This window comes from Pelecanus crispus, chromosome 11 (genome assembly GCF_030463565.1).
Source record: "Pelecanus crispus isolate bPelCri1 chromosome 11, bPelCri1.pri, whole genome shotgun sequence".
Lineage (NCBI taxonomy): Eukaryota > Metazoa > Chordata > Aves > Pelecaniformes > Pelecanidae > Pelecanus > Pelecanus crispus.
The window spans coordinates 31,850,496-31,877,151 of record NC_134653.1 but is presented as its reverse complement, the minus strand read 5'-3'; the positions used below and the strand labels follow the sequence as shown (position 1 = coordinate 31,877,151).

At 40.6% G+C, this 26,656-nt stretch overlaps 1 protein-coding gene across 7 annotated transcripts; it reads right to left on the bottom strand.

The window, feature by feature from the left end:
- Window positions 1–11,445: 11,445 nt before the first annotated feature.
- ZCCHC8 (zinc finger CCHC-type containing 8) lies at window positions 11,446–26,206 on the bottom strand. Of its 7 annotated transcripts, none has more exons than XM_075718528.1 (14): window positions 26,023–26,206; window positions 24,383–24,425; window positions 23,706–23,780; window positions 23,080–23,185; window positions 22,246–22,323; window positions 21,825–21,928; window positions 19,999–20,064; window positions 18,048–18,111; window positions 17,436–17,578; window positions 16,510–16,652; window positions 15,626–15,741; window positions 14,450–14,533; window positions 13,518–13,632; window positions 11,446–12,906 (listed from the first exon to the last, which is right to left on the bottom strand). In XM_075718528.1, exons 1-14 carry the CDS (start codon window positions 26,204–26,206, stop codon window positions 12,092–12,094), a joined length of 2,136 nt encoding a protein of 711 aa, XP_075574643.1. In that variant the 3' UTR covers window positions 11,446–12,091. The 7 variants fall into 7 exon arrangements, with proteins under 7 accessions (XP_075574643.1, XP_075574644.1, XP_075574650.1 ...); XM_075718529.1 differs by having other exon boundaries at window positions 18,048–18,108; XM_075718535.1 differs by lacking the exons at window positions 18,048–18,111; window positions 19,999–20,064; window positions 21,825–21,928; window positions 26,023–26,206.
- Window positions 26,207–26,656: the final 450 nt, after the last annotated feature.

Here is a 26,656-nt window from a genome sequence, read left to right as displayed (position 1 = left end):
CTGTCTGCACTGACTTCTTCCGATAATAATGCAGTTCAACCATCTCAGTAAGTGCATTCAGTCCACAATAACAATCACATTTTTGGAATAGCAGAGCATCAAGTTTAAGTGACTGGGGATCTAAAGTTTAAATGAAAGTTTGAGAAGGAAAATATCATCTCCTGTCAGCCTCAAAACCAAATGCATATAAACAAAGACACAAGGCTTCTCCCTAATACAATTACAACTGAAGCCACTGAAACAAAGATGCTGTTTTTTATAGTAAGAATTTAATTTTGATAGACTTGAGCGAAACTGTAACCGTTTCACACTCTTTGAAAACATCAAGTCAGCAACCCCTTTTTAGCTCTCCATGTTCTAGCCTTTTAAATTAGCACCATGACTGCTATACGGCTGGCATATAATAAAGTAGAAGTACAAATACAGAACTTAAATGAATATTGCTGTGATTGAGTGGATGCCGCTGCCAAGCAGAGAAGCAGAATGAGAGTGTCAAATAAGCTAACTCTACCAAAGAACGAGTTTCGCTCTTTGCCTTGCAATTTCCCCTCAAAATAAGCTAAAAATATAGACAGTAAGATTAGAAAGATCAGGAAAACTGAGCAGCTTTTAATGGTGTTTCTCCTTGAAACAGTAGAGTGAAGACATGTCTTATAAACCAAAAGAATGTATGGTACTGTTCACCCAAGAGTCTTCTGTCTGAGTTTGTACAAACAATTGATGAGACATTCCAGATGGAAAACAGGTGGGTGCTAAGGTAGAAACTTGTACAGTCTGTTCTTAGATACATCTTCTAAATTCTTTCCAGCCTTTCGGAGGCCAGGAGCTAGATACTGGATTTGTGGGTATTTCTAAGGGTCAGCTGTACCACTATAAGTCATGCAAGTGCAACATCACTCTGCAAAAATAAATGCATGTAGAGGACAGACACCCGGACAAGCACAGACAGATTAGTAGATGTTTGAAATCATCAGGGACCATGCTGCTGACAGAGCTGGCTTCAGTTCTGCTGGTCAAGAAGAACGAAATGGTTGCTCCAGCAGAAATTGGCATCTAGCTGAGGGCAGCTGAGATTACAGCTAATGCAGTATATAATTGCCTTTCATTAAATAACAAAACACCATCCATCTGAGGCATTTCTAAACATGCCAGTCCAATAAGGATTCCAGTGCATTACTTTTTACACATGCCAGCAGAGCCAGTAGTCCCTAAGGAATGCCAAAAGATTAAACAAGAGCTGCATTCATTCATGGCCATCATGTTCAAACATTAGAAAACTTGCGTTCAACATACAGAGTTAACATTTGACCTGAATGTTTTAGAGAGAGAAAGAAAAGCAGTTTTGAAAAATCATACTGGCAAGACGGATCGCTCTATTTCGTTCGAAGGAAGATCTATTCTGAAATATTCTCAGCCACTCCCAAGAAAAACTTTAACAGAGCTAAAAGGATAAAGGGAGGAACACTAAAGGAATTATCCAATCTGCCCAGGCTAAGTAAATAAAGGCTGTCCTGGATATTCACATTTGGAAGATGATAAACAGATACAGCCTACCGCTCAGACAGGAAATCTACAGGAGCTCTAGAAAGTCACAGTAATCAGCATGTATGAGCACTGTTCCTTCCTACAGTACAATCACATGAGGAAAGCGGTTGTTTATTTCCTACAGTACACCTCCGTGATGAGGATACAAGACAGCTGTTTTTCTGCCCCCTGCTAGAAAGTTGAGATCTTCTCTTTAAAAGAAACCATACAAATTATATAAAACTAATTTTTTTTCCCCCAAAATAAAATCTCCCTCTTGATCCCTAAAGATACGGACATTTGAGGTCACATTTCCAAGCTTTTCTGCCTCAGCCAACACATCCCTCTCCCTTCACCACACACAAAGCTTTAGCGCTCTTTAGCACAGATGGAAAATCTTCTAGCACGTATAAGGACTGGACAGGAAGAGAACCCTGAAATCTTGCAATTTTAAACCAAGAACTAATACAGTCATTCTACATTCAGCACGTAAATGAAGAAGTTTTGTCAGCACCTGAACAGTTACACATTTCCTAGACTAAGATACGCTGCTGTGAAGGGATGAGGGAGTTATTTACTTTTCCTCCACAGCATCTAATTTGCTATCTTGTTACATGTTGTAGCAGGTGCACACAGACACACACTGAAGAAAATCACTCTCCGACATTGCTAGTTTCAGAACTATATGCACATTTCTGTTCTTTAAATAAAATTCTTTGCAAAACAGCACGCATAACGGCATTTCCTCTTTTATACCTCTTCTTTCTTCTTCCTACATATTAATAGAGCTATCATGTGTTAAAATCTTTCTGCTCAAAGATCTCAAAGCAACCTGTGAATGTCCAGAAAACTCTACCCATTCAGCACACTGGGTAAGTAGGTGAAGGGGTGGAGGGGAGAGTCTTCATTTCACAGTCATATTTTTAATGATGAACATACACAGTCACAGACTAAATTGTCTTCCCCATGCTATGTTTTGGAAGAGATTTTTTGTGGCCTTGACTTTTGTTTATCTTTTTTTATTATTATTTAAAACACACACACACAAAGATGTCATAATGAAAGGGAAAACTTACTCCCAACGTTAATGCAGCAGGAGCCACATTAGCATGCGAGCAACAGCAACAATTACCTTGTGCCCCGTGACAGCTGAGGCACAGAAAAGAGAACACTGAATCGCCTCAGGTAGCAGCACTAGTGCTATAGCGGAAAGCAGGAGGGGCCTAGAGCGTAGCCTTTGCCTGGGGATCCCACAGGTCTAACGCTGGCTATAAACATGGCAGTAAACTCCGGCTGAGCCACCCGGAACTGTGGGGCAAAATGCGAGCAGCTCACCTGCAAATCAGCAGCTTTGAAAATAACGCAGGTGTGGGAGAAGACATAAAAGAAAACAAAACAAAAAGGTAAATTATAAGCCAAATCATTAACAGGTAAAATAGCAGGATGTAAGCGTGGGATGCTGAGAATCGCAGGTCGGCGTTTACCATGGAATACCCAGACCCCTTCCCCCCAGAATCATCCACTCAAGCCGCCGATAGCCACGCACAGCGCTGCCTCTCCTAAGGGTCAGCAGCGAGCAGCGAGGGCGTTCAGGCCCCTCCCGACCCACGAAGGCACCCGAGGGCTCTGCGCGGCGGGAGGCAGCTGCCCCGGGAGCGCGGCGGGCGGCCCCGTCCCACCGGGGGCACGGCGGCGGCGGCGGCGGGAGAGGGGGCGAAGGCGTACCGGAGCGCAGCGAGCCCGGCAAGCCCGAGCACACGGCTCGGGAACCAGCCCAACCGGCTGCCGTCACCGCGGCCCCGGCAGGCCGGCGGGGAAGCGCCGGCACGCGTGGCGGAGGCGAACAGCTCCCGGGGGGCAGGCGGCCCGCCCGGCTCCCGGGGCCGCGCCCCACCCGGCCCGGCATCGCCCCTCGGGCGCTGCCCACCGCCCTACCCCCGCTCGGGGCCCGTCGCCCCACACGGCCCCCTCAGCGTTAAGGCTCTCCCCGCAGCGCCAGCCGCCGCCGCCCGGCCCCTCGCAGCCCACCCCCCCAGCGCCTCACCGCCCGCCGCCTCCGCCCCGCCGCGGGCCCGAGCGCGGGCACAGCGCGGCGCCCGCCGAGGCGCCCGGCCGGGAAGCGGAGGCCCCAAGGCGGGAGGCGGCCGGCGGCTCCCCCCGCCCTCAGGCAGCGGCTCCCCCCGCCCTCAGGCAGCGCCGCCGCCGCCGCCCTCCCCGCGCGGGCCCCAACGGCGGCCTCACCGCTGCCGCCTTCGGCTCCGCGCCGCCGCCTTCCCCGGCCGCCGGGAGCGCCGGGCGCAGCTCCTGCCGCCGCCTCCGCCTCCTCCCCCTCTGCGGCGGCGGCGGCGCCTCCCCGGCTCGCAGGGGGCGGGGCGGGCGGACAACGTCTGCGCCCGGCCGGGCCCGCGGCAGCGCCGGGCGGAGACTGCAGCAGCGGCAACCGCGCCTGCCTCCGCGCCCCTGCCTCGCTCCCCCGCGTCGCCTCCTTCTCCCTTTGTCTCCCCCTGCTTTGTTCGCCCCGGGGCAGCCCGCCCGGGGTGCCCCCCGCCTTCCGGAGCGGCTCTGCCCCGGCCTCCCCGGGCGGCAGCGGGCGCGGGGAGGGGAGGGGAGCGCAGCGCTGCCCGGGGGAGCCGCCCGTCGCGGCAGCCTGCGGGGAGCGGCCTCGGCCCGGCGCGGGGGTCCGTCCTCGTCCCCGCGGCGGGGAGGGGGCCCGAGCACCGGCAGCGCTGAGCCCTCGGGGAATGCGCTGCGGCAGGCGCGGAGCGGGGGCGGGGGGGGGGGAAGAGACAGGGCGGTGTGAAGCGCAGAGCTCTTAATGGATGAGCAACTTCACTGTCTGCTGCTTTTCTCCATTTTCCTTTTGTCCCGATGCCCCGAAATTTATCATTCCTTCTCTTTCTCTGAAGTACTGAGTATTTTAATTTTCATACTTTAATTCTCATTGTGTTGTAAAGCAATACATCGGAACCTGCCCTTATCCCATTGCTGAAGTTTAAACAGGTGGGGCAGGAGCTGCAACACCGTCATCAACAATTTAATACCAATTTTCAAGGCTGAATCAAACAGCTCTGCTTCACTTCTTTACCTCTTACAAACAGGCAACAGAGCCCAGCCAGAGCTGGCCCATAACTGCTGAATTCATCACAAAGCAAACCTCAGTCTGCAGTCTCATAGATCATTTAGTTTCTGCATGATGCTATTCGAACAAAAGGGCGATGGGAAAGCAGTTCCATTGCTGGGGATTGATTGCAATTTGCGTTTCATTTTGGCTTCATTCTTTGGCATTAATCCAGCATGGTAAAGCACAGAATGGTGTGACGCAGTCCCCCAAATAATAGGTTTCAACTAGATCAGCATTTAGCAATGTTTGTTAGAATTTCACTTCCTAAATGTTAAATAGAATCTCTTACCGTGGCCATTAGATGTTGAGACAGATACTCGCATCCACAGACAGCCACCCTTCTTTCTCCCTGCAAAATTTTATAAAAGTTTTGCTGAATAAGGACTTCGGGATTTAAATATTAGATCATATTTAGAAGCAGAGCCAGCAAATCATTGCTTAAAACCAAAAGAACTGACCCTGCAGCTCCTAGCTATGGAAATAATCCTTAACACAAAAGCTGCAATTAGGGTAAAAACTAGATCTGTTGGCTTGAGAGCTACAGTTGTGAACCTTTGTGCTTGTTTCTGGTATTGTAGATTTGAGCCTTCTGTATTGATCTGATGCTAATACAGAATGTGTTTTCCTCTCAAGTGTATAATTTTCTATCATTTTCCTTCATTAATTTGATTTTTTGTCTCACAGTTAATTTGTTACCATATAGGTGGATTTCAAGAGTATGCAGTTCAATGCACAACATCAAAAGTTTTCGTAAGCAATATTAGACTGACGTATCTAGTACAGAGCACAGCAACCAGAAGTTGGCTTACTCTTAAGATAGAAACTGAGTTGCAGCTTTGCGCTGTTCTTGTAGAACTTGTAATAAAGTGCAAGCAGTAAATAACAGTGGTGAAATAATAGATGAAATACGGTTCAAATGTGTAAATACCCTTCTTTACTCCCTTGCAAGGCTAAGCTAAAAATGTCCTGTTACTAAAGCAAGAATTCAGAATGATGCCGCATAGATCAAAAGCTTCTACCTATAAAGTGAACGTACCATTGGTTTTTCATGTAATTTCCTAGTGAACCAAATCACAGCTTCAAGATCAAAGGAATCTTCGAGGAAACAAGGGAGTTAGTTACCCGTCATTCAACCTTCAAACCATGAAAAAGTAGTTTTAGAGCAACTGTAACATAAGTTCATCCCAATTAGAAATGGTTGGCTTAGCTTCTGTGTACCAGTCTATACTTAGAGATATATGCAGACTGTGATAACATCATCTAGTATGTTCACATCCAGTTTGTAGAAATCATTATAAGAAAAAGATGCTGGCACTACAAATAGAGGTACTATAAAGGCCTAAATATGACTGAAAGCCAGAATATCTTTGATTCCAGTACTAGTGGCTCTTTTCTGAACTGCGTGATCAGATCAGTCAACATAGAATATATAGACATTTTCATAACTCTATGAAAACAGGAATTGCTGGATGCTCCAGGGAAATTCAGGATGCCGACATAACTACTGGCATCCTGGCCACAACTATAAGGCCTACTTTAGAATTAAAATTGTTCTCTTCAATAATGTGGGAACACCCATTGAAATTGTTTCTGCCCTTTTTCAGATCTGTGAAGGGTCCAAAATTACTGAAGCTTTCAGAATAGATAAAATGTTCTTCAAGAACTGCATTTGAGGATATCCTGACTTAGGAGATCCATTTTTACATTCAATGAGATATTATCCACACAAGTATGAAGATTTTGAGTACAGGATTTTTCTTCCTCTGAATGATCTCTTCAGTGTGTACACTGGGCAGTTCCTATACAGAACTGATGGTCACACATGCTTCAGAAAAAGCAACTAATTATTTTGGGGTTTTTTTATTAATCACAGAAGCGCTGCTTCAAAAATCCCAGCACAGAAACTTGCACTACTGTTTTCTGTAGTTGTTTCTGGTTTTGCAAAAGCACAACAGGACTCTCCCCTCCCCTTTTAACCCAAGTGGTACATTTTGCTCATCGATTTACAGCTATATTGATCCTTAAGAGATTTGATGTCCTCAAGCCTCATGCTTCCTCTGATTATTTTTGGCTTTGAATTTATGTCACTAAAACTGGCAGCCTTTGACTGATAGGTTACGCTAGATGAAAACCCGCCCTTTCTAGCCTTAACTATCATGTATGCAACAGTTTAAAAAAAAAAAAAATTCTGCAGATTTGGTAGTTATTTTCACAGCTTAGTGGATTGAAAGGCTGCTAGAAGTCTTTCCATTCTTAATGTACTTACTGTTTTTCTTCCCTAGGTCAGTCATAGTACCCACAAGCAGTACAAAAAAGCTCTGCAAGTCCATGTTCTTTGTTGGTGGACTACACAAGATAAACTTTCATCCAATTTTACATTATTTGTTCTACCAACATGGGTAAAACAACAGAGAACAGTATTTAAACAGACAGTATGTAAAGAATCCTTTCTGCATGCTTGTATAAACAAGGTACTTAAATTAACAATAATGTTAATCTTGATTATAAGTGTTTCATTTCACAGATAACTGAGAAACCATAGCCTATTGAAAAAGATGGACTATGCAAATCATTCTACCACTGATGTAAATACCAACAAAAGCTGAATTCTCACCTACAGGGAAGCAAAGCAGTAGGCTTTTTGTTCCTATTGAGAGTGCTGAGTTCTGAAGAAAGGGTCAATACATTTTTATTCATTTATTGGATGACAGCTAAATATATGTTGTAAAAAATCTTACGTCAAATCTTTGTTGCTTGCAGTTAACTAAAGTTTAGGAAGTGTCCAACTGTCACACATTAATTACCATGTTATTAAATCCATCCTGTTTGTATGCTTCTCCAAGGATCGAGACCAATTCCTACCTCTGACTCATCCCCTAACATCCCCCAAAAAGTAACTATGACTCTACAACATATTCTTAGGAACAGCATCAATCTTCAATTTACTTACCAGAGGCAATACAGCCGTGTTACAAAATGAACGTACTATGGAGTTCTGTGGCAACTATTAATGCATTTGAAACACTTCAATTACATTTGAGCTTTTTCCTCCTCTTCGTTTTTTTTCCCCCCTGCCTTACAGAGTTTGCAGTAAAAATAATTCTTCTTAGCAGCTAACATGCCTTTCAGATATCTTCTAGAATCTCGGTTATTTCCCTTTTCATGACATTTTAAGCACTGTGAATTAGGTTATAAAAATGTAAGTTAGAAATTCAAATCTTTAAGACACAACTAGCCACCTGACTGATACCCTGAGTATTTTGCACAGATTACGTATTTTTAGATGTGCATAAGCATTTTTAAGCACTTTTGTTGTTCCAAATGCTGTTGGCATAAGTACTATGCCAACAGGAATCTGTGGGAAAATGAGTGACGCCTGCTCATACTATACCCACCTCATTACAAATTTTATTACTCATTCATTTTAGTAAGATCTAATCTAGGTTATTATGCCACACCCATCACCATGGGAATGTGACTTAAAAGTCCCAGAAATACTTTGCTATTCAGCTTTTTCTCAGACCTTGTAGTGTGATCTCATTGCAGTTTCAATATACAAAACCCCTGAGTAGCTACACCTGACAGAAAGAAATTCAGTAATGACAAGCATCTTCAGTGCAGCAACAATATATAGCACTTGATAGGAAAAGTGAAATATAGATAAATACCTAAGAGATCAAGATGAATTCATTCCTAACCGTGAGAGAAAAAGCAGGGATAACTCCCGATCCCTAATTAACTGTATGTCTTACAGCAAAGGTAAATACAAGTAAGAGTTTTACTCACTGGTTCTGCTCAATCTTCTCAGAGCATTATCCATACTGACCACCACCTCCATAGAAAGGACAATTTAAAAGATAAGATTTAAAAGAACAATTTAAAATATACCTTTGAGTGCCAAATATTTTGTATGATTACCCTTATTTCAAATCAGTTACTGAAAGTTAAAAACAAAAATTACACGGTTCCTGCCACAGGTTGCCTGCTTTTCTGAGATCAAAACATATACATTATAAAAATGTTATTTTAAGAAAAAAAGAAGTATTACGGGAACTTTTATAAGTTTTCTTTGCAATTTGAAAGGCAAAAGGATAACAAATGATAGTATTCTATTCCCAGCTATGTTTTGCTTTACCAGGTAAGTGAATAGATTTTTAGGCTAACAGGGGATAAGTTTTTTGTTTTAATATATGGGTTATACAGATCATCAATGAAAAAGAGTTTGGATTTTGGCAGCCCCAGACTTGAAACTAAACATCTACAGATTTAAGATGGATAGAATAAGAAAAAAAAGGAGTTCTCAAGATGTGGTATAGGTGGTCTAAGTCTAATAATTCATGCTCTAATTCATAACAGGATTCAGGGATAGCCTCTAAATACCACATCCAGCCAGCCCAAATGCCAGGCAAGGCCTGGTAACCCAATGCTTTCCGCTGACTAGCTCCAAGCAGCTCCCGGCTCAGCATTCCCTTAGTCCCCTGCTAGCAGTCAGCTGAAGTGCCTCCTTTTGCCTGTCAGTAACCAACTCGGCGTACAGATTTTGACTATATAGGAACACAATCATACCACCTATTTATTAATTATATGGTTAGAAAAGAATGAGCACTGGTATCAAGTGATACTTTACTTGCCCCCAAAAATATAATTTGCAAGACTAAAAGGAGCAAGTCTAAACATGTGCTAACAGTTTTGCAAAAGCAGCATAAAAGCAATATAAAAAATAATTCTGAGCACACAGACAACTTAGTATTTACAAAAGCCTAGAGTCTTTCGTTATGTTAAAACCCAAGATTGTTACATGGGAGCAATCCCAGTTGTGGGAATTTTAATTCAAGCATTCAAGCGTGTATGGAAGTGTGACAGCATGGGCTGCATGCTTCCAACTGTAGCAGACTACACGTGAAGGACAAAAACATTTGCTGACTTGAACAACTAGTCAGTCCAGTCACTTTGAACAAAAATTCCAGTGGATATAAAATGTGGACCCAAACACAGTCTGTTCCTGCCCCAAGCCCCACCAAATAATAATTTGCTTTAGATAACAGAAGACATCATCTTCCAAAAATGGAAAAGATCCAAGTATATCCAAGTAGTTTGTGTGCAGCAAATACAAGAGTGGCCAAAGTGATAAAAAATGCTGAACGATTTAAAATTCAAAGCCTTATAAAATTAAGGATTTAACATATTTAAACTAGAATTTACCATTACATTAAAAGCCGTATTGCTGAAATTACTTCACTTCACCCTTACTCTAATACCTTCAGTATAAATCTTGGAAATAATAAAGTTAACAGCTACTTTAGTCATAAGTCTGGGAATTTGTACAAACATTTAAGACTTACCTATTCTGATCAATTAGGTGGAAGGGTGATTTATTATGAATTTATTGTGAACACAAAGAGCGCTAAAGGGTACTAAGCATATAAAGATTATTTTCATCTTGCGGTTTCTGTAAGCGAGGCAGAAGAACCCAAGTACTCCTGTAAAGCTTAGGCCACGTGTCCTACTAAGGAGGCAGCATTTCATAAGACCTATTAAAAAAAGATCTAAGGTGTGGAGAGAGAACTGCATGTTTAAAATATGAGCACCTCAACACACCCAAAAGGTGTGTACACTTGAAATCATTACCTCATGCCCTGCATCACACTGTCATCCACATGTGAATGATGCAGCACGCAGCACATAATGGCTTGTGTACACTGTCATTACTGGCTTCTAACTCCATGGGAGGAGGAGGCATGGAGGAAGTCCAAGATCTCTATACGCTTCCCAATAGAGATTTCTTTGTAAAGTGTGTAGAAGCTGGGAGCAACATATTATTTCGTTACCCATTCCTGTTACAGAAAGTAATAACTATTTCGCCTATAAAACAGGAAAAAAAAAAAAGTGCCTTTCATTTTAGCACATACGATGAACATTTACCTTGACCACCGCTTTCCAAATGCAACCAGATAAACTGAACTAGTATATGCTGCAAAAATTTTTTCGGCCTCTCGGAAGACAAGCAGTTCATATACAAATACACTTTGATTTTCCCTCTCTGTAAAATTTAGAGGAAAAAGAAGGAAATAAATATAAAAGTTTTAACTACAAAAAGCCTGGGGTTCTCTTAAGCATTCAAATGTGGAGTGTAAGGATCTTTGGGAAATATGTACTATCTGCAAAGCCGAGAACTTTAATGATTAAGTTCAGTCTCTGAAGTTATCTTATCAAAACCACCTTTGAACATCCCCCCTTCACAAGTCTTCTCTTAGATACTTGAAAATACTTTGTTTTACTATGCATCTCACTTGGCTAGGAAATCTATTTTTTTTTCCTGTGTTTATATAAGGACAAGCAAATGCTTTACCAGCTCCAATGAATACTATTAAGTCAATCTAGTACTCCCTCTGTTGGCAATGCAAATAACATACAGTCATTCCACCTACAGGTCCCTCTGAAGACAATTAAGAGAAGGGGAAAAAAGCATTAGAACAATTAATTAGCACAATTATAACACTTTTAAGCTTTCAGAAGTGGGCAATTCTTCCGATTATGAAAATTGACTGGTATGGCAAAGTTCTACTTAAGCAGCTAAAATTTTAACAGCTTATTGATATGAAAACCTGAATCCAATAGTGGTGACCCTTCCTAAAATATTTAAGTTTATTCATCCCCATTTTAATCAGCTTGTTTTTCTAATTATCTTCAGCAGCTAATTTTAAAAAATCAGCAGTTTGATGGTTTCAGACTCGAACTAAAAAAAGAGTTCTTTATATAAAAGTTCATTTATTAAACCTCTGTACACAACAATGAACATGTATGTACAGCAAGTTTACATGAAGGGTGGGTGATGTTACAAAAGATACAGTGGTAATTAAAACTGACCCACATAAATAATTTATAAAAATATTTGAAATGGTGACGATAATGCTGGTAATCCCTGATTATTTTCATCCAATTGCCAGGATTTTGATGTGGGAAATCTTAACGTTAGACCTTTTTAAAAACATTCTGAATATATTAAACTTATCTACAGGATAATTAGCAAAATGTATAAAGTATAGATTATTGTACAAAGGACAGATAGATATTAAAAAAATCACCAATCCACCTGAAACTCAAGGACAATATAAATCTTAGCCAAAGTAATGAACAGCAAACCACAAACTCCTCTTTTTAGAGTTTCATGTATTGGCAAGTAAATCGCTCTTAACAAATCAACAGTCCTGTTATTCCTTAGCAGAAGGATGCAATTTGGGAAAATTCTTCTGTATTTTCTGGCTGCACTGGTGGTCCTGGTCAATATGGAAGCCCTGCACTGACTTCAGTCCCAAGGAAGAACGGGGCAGAGCTGTATTTGTCAAGATTCTCTCCTTCCCACAAAAGGATGAGGAAGTTTGTAAAACTGGAGGAGGACAGAGAAGGAAGCAGGGACTTGGACATAATGAAACAAAGGAAGACCAGTTAAGATGAAGTCTTTTTCTTTTGCTGGTTTCTTGGGGAATTTTTTAACACGCTTCTTATTCGTAGATAAACACCTGTTGATTCTGCCATATTTTCAAATTCAAATGGTGTTATGCCAGCAGCAAACTTGCTCATATCAGGAACAAGACTGGAGTTTTTTGCAGATGATTCAATGCTTGTGACCACTTTATTACCACCTGTATTATCTCCATCGTTAACCTCACAGTTCGGAGCAGGCCTAGTGTTATCCAGCAAGCCTTCCGAATCTGTATTATTGGGATTTTCCTTTAAGTTAAGTAAACTATCTCCTGGATTAGGACTAGTTAGAGAACATTCATTTTCTGATATCTGTTCACTGATGTCGGAAAACCTAGTTTCCACTGCAATCACCTTAGCAGATGATCTTACTTCTGCAACAAGATCTACTTCGTTCCTAGATGGTGAAGATGTAACAGAATTTCCAGTTAAAGGTGTATCAACAGGAATATCAGAGTCACTGTTTGTGCTTTCTGCCTGCTCTAGTGCTGCCCAGATCAGTCGCTGCTGTTCCTCTAGTTCTTCCAGGGTCAAAGTATCCTCATCCATGATTGAGTCCACTATTTTTGGCTGAGGAGTATCACTGGAAGGATTCAATGGTGGAGTAGTCCTAGGAAGAGGAGAGCGGGTGGGTGTTGAAGGTTGAGCTGATGTAAGATTTAGTGGCGGTGTTCCTCGTGGTAAAGGAGGAGGAGTTGACATCGATGGACGTCCAGGTGGCAGTGGAGGTTGGAACTGAAAACTGTTATGAGTTTGAGATCTTTGTGACACTTCCAAATCTAGAAACAGATTGAAAGACATCTATTAGAATCTGAAATCTGACTACGACAAGATTCAAAGTGCCAATGCTCTGATTAACTAGCAGACTTATGTCTTCCCATTGTTGGTTTTCAGCTGAGATAGAACAAACTTCTTGAAGGTTTTAATATCCACTGAAACTATGTTTTTGGGGATTTTAACTCTGCTAGCCATTCAGGGGGGAAAAGAAAAAAAGATAAAATACTCTTGAATGTGTTGAGAACAAACTTTGTTCTCATTTGGAGATTTGGAGGTCTTCAAAACAGAAGTTTCTGTAGGATACACCTGCAGTAAAGAGATTGGAATTTGTAAACTAACATTCCCATTACTCTGAGCACACTTGAAACCTCCTGCTTGGTATTGGAAGATATGACAACCACAGCAACAGAGAACACTTATTGTAGAGAGGCCCTAATGCAACTATAGTAGGACACTGCTAGCATATGTTAGTATTTACATTAATTACCACCATAACGAATGGTTAAAGAGAAACACACTGGTTTCTCTTTATGAACACTGACATTTCAATTCAGAGCAAGTTATTCTGAAAATAAAAATTGGAACTAGGAAAAAAATTGCAGAGTAACTATACCAGAATCTAGCTCCATGTCAGCTGCTGGTACCTCCAAACTGTCTTCTTTTGGTCGTTTTGAATGATGAGAGCTTGACTGAGATGCAGCCCTTTTACTGCTAGATTTTGGACTTGGCTGAAGAGAAATTATCCAGGAAAACAAAAGAAATTAGCATTAAATTGTACAAGGTAACATTTCCAGCTATAAGAACATATTTAAAGCAATTTCATAACTATACCGTCATTTGGCAACCCAGTGTGTAAATGCGACTGAACAGAACCGTACTCTTGTTCAGGTTTAAGTGGGAAAAAAAGGACTGCCTGCATTCCTAACACAGGATTACGACCAAGTGTCCACCCGAACACCTAGATCTTATGAGACTATCACAACGCAAGTATTGCACATCCCTTCCTGGCAGGCTTAGAATTTACCATTTGATTCCATATAGCATTACACTTTGGGACTGAGAGCGGAGCACACATCTTCCATCCTTAACTGCAAGTATTCTGCAGTGGATGACACTAAGCTAGAGTCACATAAGAGAAGACCTGAGAATGATACAGGACAGGACTACCATGTCTTTTCTCAAGTCACTATAATAAGATTACTGTAAATCATGACTATGGCAAGTAAGCTTTTCAACTTATTAGGGAAGTCTGGAACTAAGACCTTTTTTAGGTTGTAAAAGTTTATAGCAACCTTTTTTCCCAACTGTTTATAAAATATTGCACAACTGGGACTGAAATACTGGAATTTGTTCTAAACATGAAGCTCCTTTTTGTTAGAACAAATCAGCCACGCATCAGCATTTCACAAGGTAGTGTCAATAAGAAAGTCGATTTCCCCCATGCAAAAAAGAAGATATAAACAAGAGATCACCATTGGCTACGCTAACTACAAGACAACCTTTTTTTTTTTTTTTTTTTTGCAAATAACAATGAGATATATTCACCGCATGAAAATGAGAAAGGTAGTTAGCAAAAACATCCTTCTGCTGAGATGGCTGCATGGGGATGGAACCAAATATCTGCCATTCCTACAGAAAAAAAAAATAACGTACAGTTGGCTAATAACATGACACAGAAACACTAAGAGATTAACAAGCCAAGATGAATTCAAGTTCTCATCAAAAGCCTCATTTATCAGAATAAATAGGTCTTTACTAGAAACTTCTGGCAAGCCAAAGTACTCTCACCTGTGAACACAAACAACTGATGCAATGCACTATGACTGGGTAGTAGGAATAATAATTTAAAAAAAAAGTCACCTTTACGAAACGTCTTGTTAACCATTTCATAGCAAATACTCTTCAAAATTTGTAACACAACTACAAACTTCCCCTTGAAATAACTGTTCAGACAAAAAAGGCTTACTTTGAAAAACTGTTAATTTTTAGTGAAAACTGAAAAAAACTTGAGGACTGAACTTTGGTTAATAATACCAAATAAAAAACACATTGGAGGCCACTAAATGGACAAACATAAAGCTGCAAAAGAAAATATACAAGTACTTTTTAATGCACAGGCATTAACATCAGTGATGAAGTTAACTACTAACAGCAGGTTAAAATGCTTTTGAAAATAAAAGTTCAGCAGCAGCAGCCGCCACAGAAGATTCCTTGTGCACTCTGTGCTTAAGAGGGCACCCACTATGTAGATCTTTGGATATGACTCATTTTGTTTAGCTGTTACAAAGCTTCCCAGAGATTGTGTACTGGTCTGATGTAGTTTTCTGTAGTTGAAATTCTATTTATGATAACACCCACAGTAATTTTCATATTCCGAGAACATTTAGAAGATTTAGATGTATGGAAGGAATATGCATTCATGTGTAAAGTTTTGTGTTTAAAAAAAAAAAAAAGAACTAGCCTTCTAGGCTCCTGTTGGTCTCACAATGGAAATAATCACCACAGAAGCACTGTCAGATCCTACCCACAAAGAGCTGTGACAGATACCAAATAGATGGATGTCATGTCAATTACATCAACAGCCCTCAGCCCCAAACCAGGTGCTTAAAAATAAGAGCCTGTTGAAAGAAAATTATCAGATGCAGAATACAAAATGTTGAACTTGGCTAAAAGCAATTAGTGTTACTCAGCATGTTTAGAAGGCAGAGGACAGCCACTTACATCTGGGATCCCACTTGGAGTGGATATATTAAAGCCTGGATAGTTTATCAACTTAGAGACATCATAAATGATGCGTTTTGGTTGATGAGATCCTTCCTCTTCCGTTCCACCATCATCTATAATGAAATACAATTATTATTGATGCTAACTAAGAACATTACTGAAAAAATCCACAGGATTTACAAACAAGGTTTTGGTTTTTGGAATGTAAGTATTGATAGAAGGCTTTGTAATCCACAAAGGCAGTTAACAGTGACCAAACCTATCAGATACATGCATGAAGCTTCCCCAGAAACCTAACTGGGTATTCATAATAATACTACTCTTTATGTACCATTACTAGCCTCAGAATTTGGCATCAGGACTGTTCTCTGAGATGCAGCATAAATGTTGGTCATCAGTAAAAAGCTGGTAAATTACTTCCTAAGTTGGGTTTCAAGAATTGTATTCTTTGCTTTCTGGTGGTCTCCTTACTCTTATTAAGTTACTGAACTTTAGAAAGTATTCTTTCATAAAACATAAGAAAAGCTTATTAAAAAAAGGAAGAGGAAATTTGACAATAGGCTATCTGCAAGTCTTGCACAGTTTCACAGGAACTCCGTGTTTTAATATCAAGGGTTGATTAGAGTGAAATCACACTGGCAGAGTGTCTTCATCTATGCAAACCAATCATTATAAAAGTTGTTTCATTGTCACAGCACAGCTGGATGAGAGGGCAGTATTTTTACATGACTTCAGAAAAGAAAACTTGATTTACAACTTTCTCACTCATCTAGGAGGAAAATGAAGGTTTACAAACTACATACTTTATTGTCTCCTGAATAGGGTGCAACCAGTAAATAGCCTGCATACTGAAAACTGCCTTCCCACAGCACATTCCTTACCTTTTCCATCGTAAAGCGCAAGTCCCGAGTACTCCATTTCAGCCTCCTTGAGCCAACCTGGAGGATAACCGAGCTGACGCATGCGATATATAAATGGAGGAAGACTCTTATCTGTGACACCAAGTGCATCTTGAAGTTCCCCACTAAGTTGAAAAAACAAAACAGAAAACAAGAAGTCCTCCAGTAATATCCATAACTGAGTTTTGACAAAAGGAAGTTATGAACATTTTGTTGAATTATAAACTATCAAGTTAAAGTAACTCAGTTTTAGCTCAAATTATGTTGCCTGTCAATCCCAGATACAACAATTTCAGGTCAAAACCTGCTCTGATGTTAAAGATAACTTTTAACAGTTTCATTTCTCCATACAAGTGTACGTATGCTTAAACATTTTATGAGAATTAACTCTACACTGAGAACAACTTACTCGACTTGTTATTGGCCTTAACTGTAGCTATCACGACAGGAAGGGTGGAACTTAATGCAACACTAATTTACTGATGATTTCTTTGAAGACTGCTACAGACATATTACGATTTTTTAAAACATTTTAAATAGAGAGAAAAAGAGAGGAAAGGACACTCAAAGCTCAAATTCTTCAGAATCTTGCATGCATTTTTAGTTTATTAGGAACATAATATATTCGCAATTTGAGTAGCCAAAGAGTAAAATTTGTCTCCCTACATTAGGCAAAGTGCCATGGGAAAGGGTAGGACTATTACACTAGATGAGTTTTCATTTGAAAAACATCTGTGCAGTTTATTAAACAAAATTTTATTTAGCAAACAAATTGGAACACAATACACCCGTAATTAAGAGTAGCAGATGGACTTAATAGAACTGTGGAAAGTAACATCTGGCACTCCAAAGGCAGAAAAGGTATTCCAGAAAAGCAGTGCAACAGCTAAGGGAAGGAAAAGAGATACCTAATTACTCCTGGTTTAAATTTTCCAAACCTCTCTTCTACTTCTTCTGCATGATACCGCTGCTGAAAATTCTGATTGCTCGCTTCACCACAAGCTTCCATAAACTCCTTTCTCTTCTCACTTATACGAGCTGCATTTCGTGGCTTAAAGATAATACAATTGGGAAGTTTAGATTTGGACAATTTACAATTTATGCACTCCTTCACCCAACATAAAACTGCTACTCCTTGCCCTCAGGACGTTTAACCATTTATCACATGGCCATGTTATAGAACTACAGTTGAAATGAAAACTACATAGCAAAAACTCATGAGTATTTGCATTGGATCTAGTAGAGCTCTAAAACAGAAGGGAAGGCTGTTCAAACTGAAAAATGTCCCTCCATAAATTAAAGGAGACATTCAAACCATTATGTTAAAAAATTAATTTACATTCTGATTTAGTATGTTAGAATTTATAAGTATGAACAGTATAATCTAATCAACAGAGATGAATAACCATTTGTACATCCTGACCCCACTGCATCTAATTTTTTTTTTTTTTAAATGGTGCAGTTACACTGAAACATTTCTTGGAGAGCTGAAGTCTTTTGAATACCGATGTAGACTTTACCTTTGGACAGTCTTTCATCTGATGGTCTTCAGAACCACAATTGAAACAATGCGGTTTTGGCCTGCTTGAAAAATGCACAATGAAAATCATTTTGCAATGTTAAATGCACTTAATTATTTTAAATCTTGTTAGATTTTTAGACTTAGAAAGAAAAAAAATGTAAGCATTGCATGCTGATCTTATGCTGTCTTCTGCTTCTCTTAAATTGACTGATTAATGTCAATCTTCAAAATAGAGTAACAGAATATTGTTTATTTCACAGGAGAACACAAGAAATAACAACACAGGCACAGCAATGGGGGGGTGGGGTGTACATGACAGCATGTGGAGAGGAAAGAAAGAAAGAGAACTAAAATTACAGTGGAAAACTAGTACTTCCAGGCAGAAATGGAGTTTTATATCCCATATAACAGAGATCTATTCCTTTAAGAGGGAATAGAATAGTCACAGCATAATTCAAGCTGAATCTCAGGAGATCTCTAATCCAGTCCCTTTAATCAAAGCTGGGTCAGCTATGAGATCAGACCAGACTGCTCAGGGCTTTATCCAGTTGGGTCTTGAAAATCTCTCAGGATGGAGACCATAACCTCTCTGGGCAACCTGATCCAATAGTTCACTGTCCTAAAGGTGGAAAAGCTTTTCCTTGTATCATGCTGCAGACAGAAGAGTATTCACTAAAGGATGTCTGCTTCTCATTAAATATGTAAGCGTTTGCTTAGATAGTGCCAATAAATGAAAACAAAACTTACGTACTAAAGCTTATACTATGTCCAGAGGAAGGAAAGTGAAGATGTTAAACCAAGACTTTTAACTCTAGAGTACAGATAAGGAACGCCTCAATTTAATATGCCTGTAGTACATTAATACCTCTATTTCTCTTTTCATGCTTGTATCATCAGAAGTCTGATCCTTTTTACAATACTGAGAATCAGTTACCAGTAGAAACAAGTAGGAGAGCAGACTACTTCTTTGGAAAGTCCTGGTCCACAGATTGAACAAGTTAGGCGTATTGTGAAATTGTGCACTGAAAACCTGGAACTACAGCTGACTTCAAGTTTAATTTTCCTTGTACATTCATACCATGGCAGCAAACATTTTCAACTTTATAGGGGGGAAATCTGAATCTCTTACAAGATTTTAGAGAAAGATTTCTTTTCTGAACATTCATTTTTACTTAATTAGGATGGGAACCAGAAGTGGAGACAAAAAGGTGACACAAGGATGAGTGTCCAGGGTAATCCCCCCACCCACCCACCACAAACACACTCCAACCTCTTGAAGCCTCTAATTAGATAAAGTGAAGCGTGTCTTCTGCTTCATCTTTATATAGCATTCAAACAGAAACCTTCTGCGGTGATCCAAGTATTTTATCACCATCCCATATCATAAGCACAACCCTTCAATCTGCTTTCCATTCAGACGGTAGTATTTCTAATCAAACCAGAGTTTAACTCAGCATGTCCTTTTATCTTTGAAATTCCCAATCAAAGTTTGCCTGGTCTTCATTGCATCTGAAATCAGTGACTTTAGATGCTATGAAGACCACAGAAGCTGTCAGCTGGAAACTCGATCTGCTTTACTTCCTACCTCCCATAAAAGCTATACAATCAACTCTAAGATCAGTCTGTCTTAAAAGCCTATAAAATAAGTCAGACAGGAGCTATTCTACAAAACAGTAAGAATGATGACAGTACACCAGTGCAAGGATGACAAAGCAATCACTGAAAAGGCAAGCAACAGAAGAACTGAGTATAAACTTCAGAAAGCTTTTACACAGTGATTTTAGGCCCTTCCTAAAGAAAGTCAATAAACAAGAGAGACCATGACGGCTGGTTTACTTAATTTAAACTCATTGCTCAAGTATGTTCAAGGATTTAGTATACTGGGGAATAATCACAGTGTACATCTGAACTTTTCAGCTCAAAACTTTATATTTAAGAATAATACAAACCTTTTTGGTTTTACTTGTATTTCTTGTCCATCTAGGGAGAGAATCTGGCTGAAAACTTGCTGATATCTTTAGATTTCAATAAGGAACTGCTACTGGATGAAGCAAAATTTCAATCTTGTTTAAAATATCAGTGAAAACCTAGTAGTGCTTTGAATAGAATACTGACTCTTTCCAATTAAGTTACAGATGGGTCCTTGATATGAAGTCCATAGTATAAACCATAAAACTTTATCTACTATAAACTATTTGCTAAGATGGGCTTATGTTGTTTTTCCTACCCAATTCCAACCCAATAACCAATTCTGTTCTTTATCTGCACTTGCTGAAACTACAACCCTCTTGTTTATAGGCAGAAGTTTCAAGCTAATAATTCTGATGTGCTTCACAGCAATCTTATTAATAACATATTTTGTTAGAGTTTCAAATACATAACTCACTTCTGAAGTAGGTGAAGACAGGTCATATCATACTACTTGTGTTTGCTTTTGGACTTCTGTGTGTCAGCTGTTCTGCCCATTTGTCTAAAAGTACGAGAAGACAAGAGGGCCACAAGCGAACCGGCATGGCAAAGACTAAGAGGTTCCGTACAGTTCACAAGCACAGCAGTTTCCAGAATCTAACTGTTGCTTTTAAAAAGAAAAGCATAGCCCAGGTATTAGTTAAACTGATGTGTTAATTGATACTTCAGTCATTTAGAAGCACGGTACCTGATACGCCATTTCACTCAGAAGTTAAGCGCTATTTTAGGCTTAATGCCATCTATGGGAGCTCTAAGGAAAGATGCAGTAAGTACAATTAAAGAAAAATATCAAAGCTAAGCTGGCAGACATGAAAGTTTAGCCACACTTAACTTTGCATTTTAAGAGAAATTCCCATTATGCATCCACTTCCTTCATCTGGAGGTTTGGAGATAGTACAAATACCATTTGGAGAGTAGGACTGACTTAATGCACTGTAACAGAGACAGCTTTCCAAATGTAAAATTACAGCACAGTGCATACAGAGTCAAAGGCAGGCACAAGAAAACCCAAGTTAGCCAGCTTATAAATTTGTGATTTTTGTTCAGCTACAAGTAATTTTTTAACACTAGGAAATGACCTTTATTATAAGCTTGATAACCAGATATTGCAGAAATGAACTGTGAAACTGGTTCTTGTCCTGACTCTTTCTGGGTCAGAACCAATACTGGAAAACTGGGGAGATGAGATTACTTGATACATTTCTTGTCCAATTTCTTTTTGTCATGGAGGACTACAATATTAAAAAACACTTTTTCCAACATTTCCCTTCAATCCCACCTTTCAAATATTGGCTTTAATAAAGAGTAAAGAACCAACTTTAAAATGGATGCAAGTTAAGAGCATTCCATAGTTAAATTTTAATAAAAGTCTTTCCCTCTGGCTCCCACTCTTGGAAAAAAACACCTTACAGCATATTTGAGTTTTCCAAGCCCTTTTCTTCTCCCAAACATCAGATTTTATAGAGGGAGAACGCTTACTCATATCTGGAATGAGCTGTCATTCCAAACCTGATTAGAGACTGGCCCAGAGAATTCCTAAAGTCACAAGATGTATTTATGGGGATAAGGCATTCACTCTTCCCAAGCATAAGCCTTCTAAAAATCAGCAAGCCAATCATATCAAAAGACTTACATGTTTTGAGTAAACAAGCCATTAATGACTCATTAAAACTCTTCATCTGTAACCACTGATATGATTTTGATAGAAATGTACGATCTACTAAACAGAATTTGAGTTCAATTTACCAACTGGCATTCTTTGGATTTGACAAACGGAAAAAAACCCTTGTTTTAGTAAACAGGATACTTAGGTATTTCCCATCCTTCTGTCAGCTGTGGATTCTCATTTAATAAAGGCTGTCCCAGTTTATCAAGACAAAAATTGGTAAAATACAGAACACTTCCTACAACCTGTAGAAAAAAAGTCAGAAAATTGTCAGAAATGTGTCAGTATTTAGGTCAGATTGGTAGCATTTCTATAAATTTACACTGCTTGAAATACTTCCAGGTTTTTTTCCCCCACTCTGTAAGAATTTACAAATAATACATGCCCACACCTGTACAAATAAATATTTTTTTCCATTGATGTAGCCAAAACATGCTGAACTTAACTGCTATTACACTGATAAATGAAATTTAACAAGATCTTATTTTAATGGCAGTGTATACTGAATATTTAGAATGAAGAGTCAGACCTACCATTGAAGAGTATATAGTCATAAACTTACACTAAAAGCTTCTTTAATTTTTTTAACAGAATTCGAGCTTGCTGTTTTACAGTCCTCTTCCAAAACGACACTGGATGGCTGACATGAAAAGTAAAAGTGCAAATAATTAATTTAAAATAACAGTAAAAAGAAAAGCTCCTAAATCACTAAAGTATATAAAAGGCACAGAACATGGAATACAGCTTCTATTCTTTCATGAAGCATTAATTAAACAGTAGGATGGAGATGTCTACATTAGTCACAATGCTTTCCACAGTCCAAAGTATGACACAGCTCATTTCTAATGTTTTCTTTGATGAGAAATATGCTGCATAAGAACATCTTTACTCTTATCTCAAAAGCTAAGAGAAAGATGGAGAGAAATGTGTCATTTCACCCCTTTACTCAAAGTGAATGCTAAAAAGTGAATGTTAAGTAAAGCTCAAAATTCTAAACTAAGAGAGGAAAGTGTAATTTTCCAGATTCTGTTGTTCCTCTATGCTCCTGTATATACTCAAAGTTGTGCCAAATACAATCAGAAGAGGATACGTTAAGTTTGTACCTTACAGTCTTTTCTCAATTATTTAAACCAACTTATTACTTTGCTTTTACACAAATTTCACTAGGAACAATTTTAAAGAAGCATTTTCATGAGCAGAAAGGATATTTTCTTTGCCCTGGCCCTCTATTTTTGGAACACATAGTTATACAGCATTTGCCTGATAGTTACTTGATTTACAATTAAACAGGAAAAAACATCTAGAATTCAGCTATTTAGCAGTGTAGTATTTCAACATGCCCACTATAAAGATGCAAGAGAAGGAGCACCTAAAAACAATTTGAGTTTTAAAGTACCTGTGGCTTAACATTGAAGTGTGTTTTTTCTTGTTCACCTCTCTTCTGCTCTTCGTATTTCCGAACTAAATTAAAAACAAAATCTTCAATTTCTTGATGATACTGCCTGTAATGGAATGAAAAAGTATAGAGAGATGAAGACATGAGCAAGATTGAAACATATGCCAAATGTCTTTTTTTTAAGCATTTACCATTTACTACTTCTTAAGAACTTAGAAAGGGGGCAGTCAACTTCCTTGCTGTCCTCCTTCCAACCCCCACCAACATGAATACAATCTATTATTAGAGAGCACCCTTATATTAGCGTGGCAAAAAAATCAGCTCAGAGGCAGGGAAAATTTAATTTACTATATTTACCCACAACACTCGTGAAACTCAAAACTGCTGTTCAGACTCACTCCAAGTCCTAGGAATTCACACTTCATTTCATGATAAAAACAGATAGTGCTAATGAAAGCAACCGACCTTCTGTCATATTGCTCATTATCCTCTCTCCACTTCAAGCTTAACAAGTTTATGTTATTGAATAAAACATATATCCATCCTTTGGGCAAACACTAACATACCCAAACAAACAAACAAAGTCCCATTTCCTGTCAGGATTGCTTTTCTTGGGAAGTACTTACTTAGAAATTACATTGTTCATAAATAAAATCTGTAACAGAGGTCCATCAGATTTGGAGTTTTCCACTGAAATTCCACTAGAAGAATAGAACAGAGACAGACAATCGTTACTGTCTTAGCTTTACTGTAAATACTCCCTATCTGTTTTATGTAGTCCACAGAGAGGGGAATGTTTGGCCAATACAAGTTCTGTTCTTTTAAGAAGTTCCTATTCACTTAAACAGAAATCACCCTCTCCCAAGCAAAGCAGGTTGCCTGGTGTGAGGTAGAAAAAAACCACCACACTACAGAGGTTTTCTTCTAACTGCAGTAAACTGTTACAAGATCGTGTAAGTAAGATCTCTTATTTATTGAACCATTTTAATGTATTTGTTCTCACTGCTGAACTTTACAAAAAAACTGTTTCCCTAAAGGCCATGTAAGTTTCATAAACAGATAGATACACACAAATAAAGTTACAGGAAGACAAACTAAGTTCTCGATATTTGTGTCTGAAAGACTTTTCAAGAATGATAATGGCATTTTAGAAGCCCAACATCTGAGCAGGGACAGGGACATAGAAACAAGATTTCTAAAAGATGTGGCAGACATTGTCACCTCAGGCAGCTACTACCTCAGACAAACTCTATTTCAAACATATACAGGTCATACTGAGTGTTTTAAGTCATCGTTAACATACCTAGGACGAGTCAGGATATTCAGCTTCCGTTTAAGTTCCTGATGTTAATTTATTGTTAAGGAACGTTACTTTCTTCAAAAGACACAGACCCACACCTTAATTAATTAAAGGATCAAAACAAACAAGAATTCCACAGAATAACGAATGGGGTTTCAGACCTTCCTTTTCACTGCACAGAGGATTATTTACAAATCCACCCGTTGCTTACAAATCCACCACACAATAAAATGCAAAAAAACCCCAAACAAACAAACAAAAAAACCCAAATGAAAAAGATGACTAGCTGTGACAATCCATATAGTACAAATCATTACATGCACTATGGTTGAATTGTCAGATTTATAGTATTTTATGTTAAAAACACCTACAGTCATCACAAAAAAAAATCAACAGTAAGACACACATACTTGCAAATAGAAAATAAACTATAAAAACCATTTCAGATTCCACTCGGCTGCAGTATCGAACCCAAAAACCTTTTAGGGAACAGTGTCCTGGTTTCAGCTGGGATAGAGTTAATTTTCTTCCTAGTAGCTGGTATAGTGCTGTGTTTTGGATTTAGTAGGAGTAGAATGTTGATAATACACTGATGTTTTAGGTGTTCCTAAGTAGTGTTTATACTAGTCAAGGACTTTTTAGCTTCCCATGCTCTGCCAGGTGCACAAGAAGCTGGGAGGGGGCACAGCCAAGACAGCTGATCCAAACCAACCAAAGGGCTATTCCATACCATATGGTGTCATGCTCAGTAGATAAACTGGGGGGGGTTGGCTGGGGGACAGCAATCGCTACTCAGGAACTGGCTGGGTATCGGTCAGCAGGCGGTGAGCAATTGCATTGTGCATCACTTATTTTGTATATTATTATTATTTTCCCTTTCTTTTCTGTCCTATTAAACGGTCTTTATCTCAACCCACAAATTTTACTTTTTTTTTTTTTCCTGATTCCCCCATCCCACTGGGGAGGGGGAGAGTGAGCGAATGGCTGTGTGGTGTTTAGCTGTCTGCTGGGTAAAACCACAAACCAGTCACAATTTAACAGTTTAAAATTATTTCTAGCTATGTTAAAAATGGATTTTCAAAGTGGACGTACAGCTGTTTCTTTTCCCCTAGAAAGCCAGAAAGAAGGAATCCAGCATCAAGTGTTTTAACAGTCATCCTAGCGCTCAAGAACTTGACTACCTCCTTTGCCAAATGAAGCGAAGCTGGCACGGACCCGGACATTCTGAGGATGGAATTTTTCAGAGAAACCTTCCTTTTAAGTGACGGAAGCAGAAGCCAGGAAAAAACCTGCCACCGCACGGAGAGGCGGGCTCGCAGCGGCCCGAGGAGCGGAGCCGCCGGGGGGAGGCTGCCCGCTCCCCGCCAAGCTCAATTCTCATCGTCCTTCAGGACGCGCCAGGGCCCCGGCTGCTGGCCGAGACCGACAGAGCCGTCCCCCACAAAGCCACAGGGCTCGGCCTCACGGAGGTCCCCGAGAGGCGGGAAAAGCCGGAGCACCTCAAGCCGGAGGCGGCCGCCAGCCCCAGCAGGGCAGGCGCCGAGGCTGGCCCGGAAGGGAACCGGCGGCAGGAGCGGCGCCCCCCGTCCCCCCGCCCCGCTGCGCCCTCCCCGGAGCAGGCCCTGCCTCTCCCGTCAGGATATTCTCCGCCCGCAGCCGCTGCACCGTCTCCTCGCGGTCCCGCAGCCGCGCATACAGCTCCTCCAGGGCTTTCTCGGGTCCCTCCTCCTCCTCCTCGAAGCTGAGGCGAGGCGGTGGCGGCGGCCCGTCCTCCTCCTCGAGCTGCTCAAAGAGCTCGCGGTCCCCGAAATCCACCTCAGCCGCCATCTTAAGCTGCAGCAGGAAGGGAGGGGCCTGGGCGGGGAGGGGGGAGCTGCCGAGGGGGCAAAGGGCAGCAGGAGCCGCCGCTCGCAGCGGGAAGCGCCGGGCGGGCGGGCCCTTGCCCCGGCGCGGAGCCGGAGGACCACAACTCCCGGCATGCAACGGCGGCAGCCCGCCACGGCGGCGCCCGGCTCGCGGCACGGGGCCTGCTGGGGGGTGTAGTCCGCCCGCTGCGGCGGGGCGCGGGGCTGGCCGCGGCGCACGGCACGCCGGGAGCTGTAGTTCTGCCCAGGGCCGGCGGCCCCAAAATGGGAGGCCGGCAGCTTTCCGGACAGACTCTTGCCTCCCGGATCCATCTGCCGCACTGCTTTTTTTTGTTGGTGGCTTTTTTTTTTTTCCCCCTCCCTTCCTCTTCTGTGGAGGGGTGAAGAGAAAAAGAGGGCAGCAGCAGGGTCC

Excerpts from the sequence above, each read along its gene's own strand:
- ZCCHC8 (XM_075718528.1), bottom strand. The coding sequence starts at position 26,206 with ATGGCGGCTGAGGTGGATTTCGGGGACCGCGAGCTCTTTGAGCAGCTC. Across the intron at positions 18,112-19,998 it reads ATACAAGTAAAACCAAAAAG|CAGGCCAAAACCGCATTGTT; the intron begins GTTTGTATTATT and ends GCATTTTTCAAG. Across the intron at positions 14,534-15,625 it reads CTCCAAGTGGGATCCCAGAT|GAATGGCAGATATTTGGTTC; the intron begins GTAAGTGGCTGT and ends TTTTTTCTGTAG.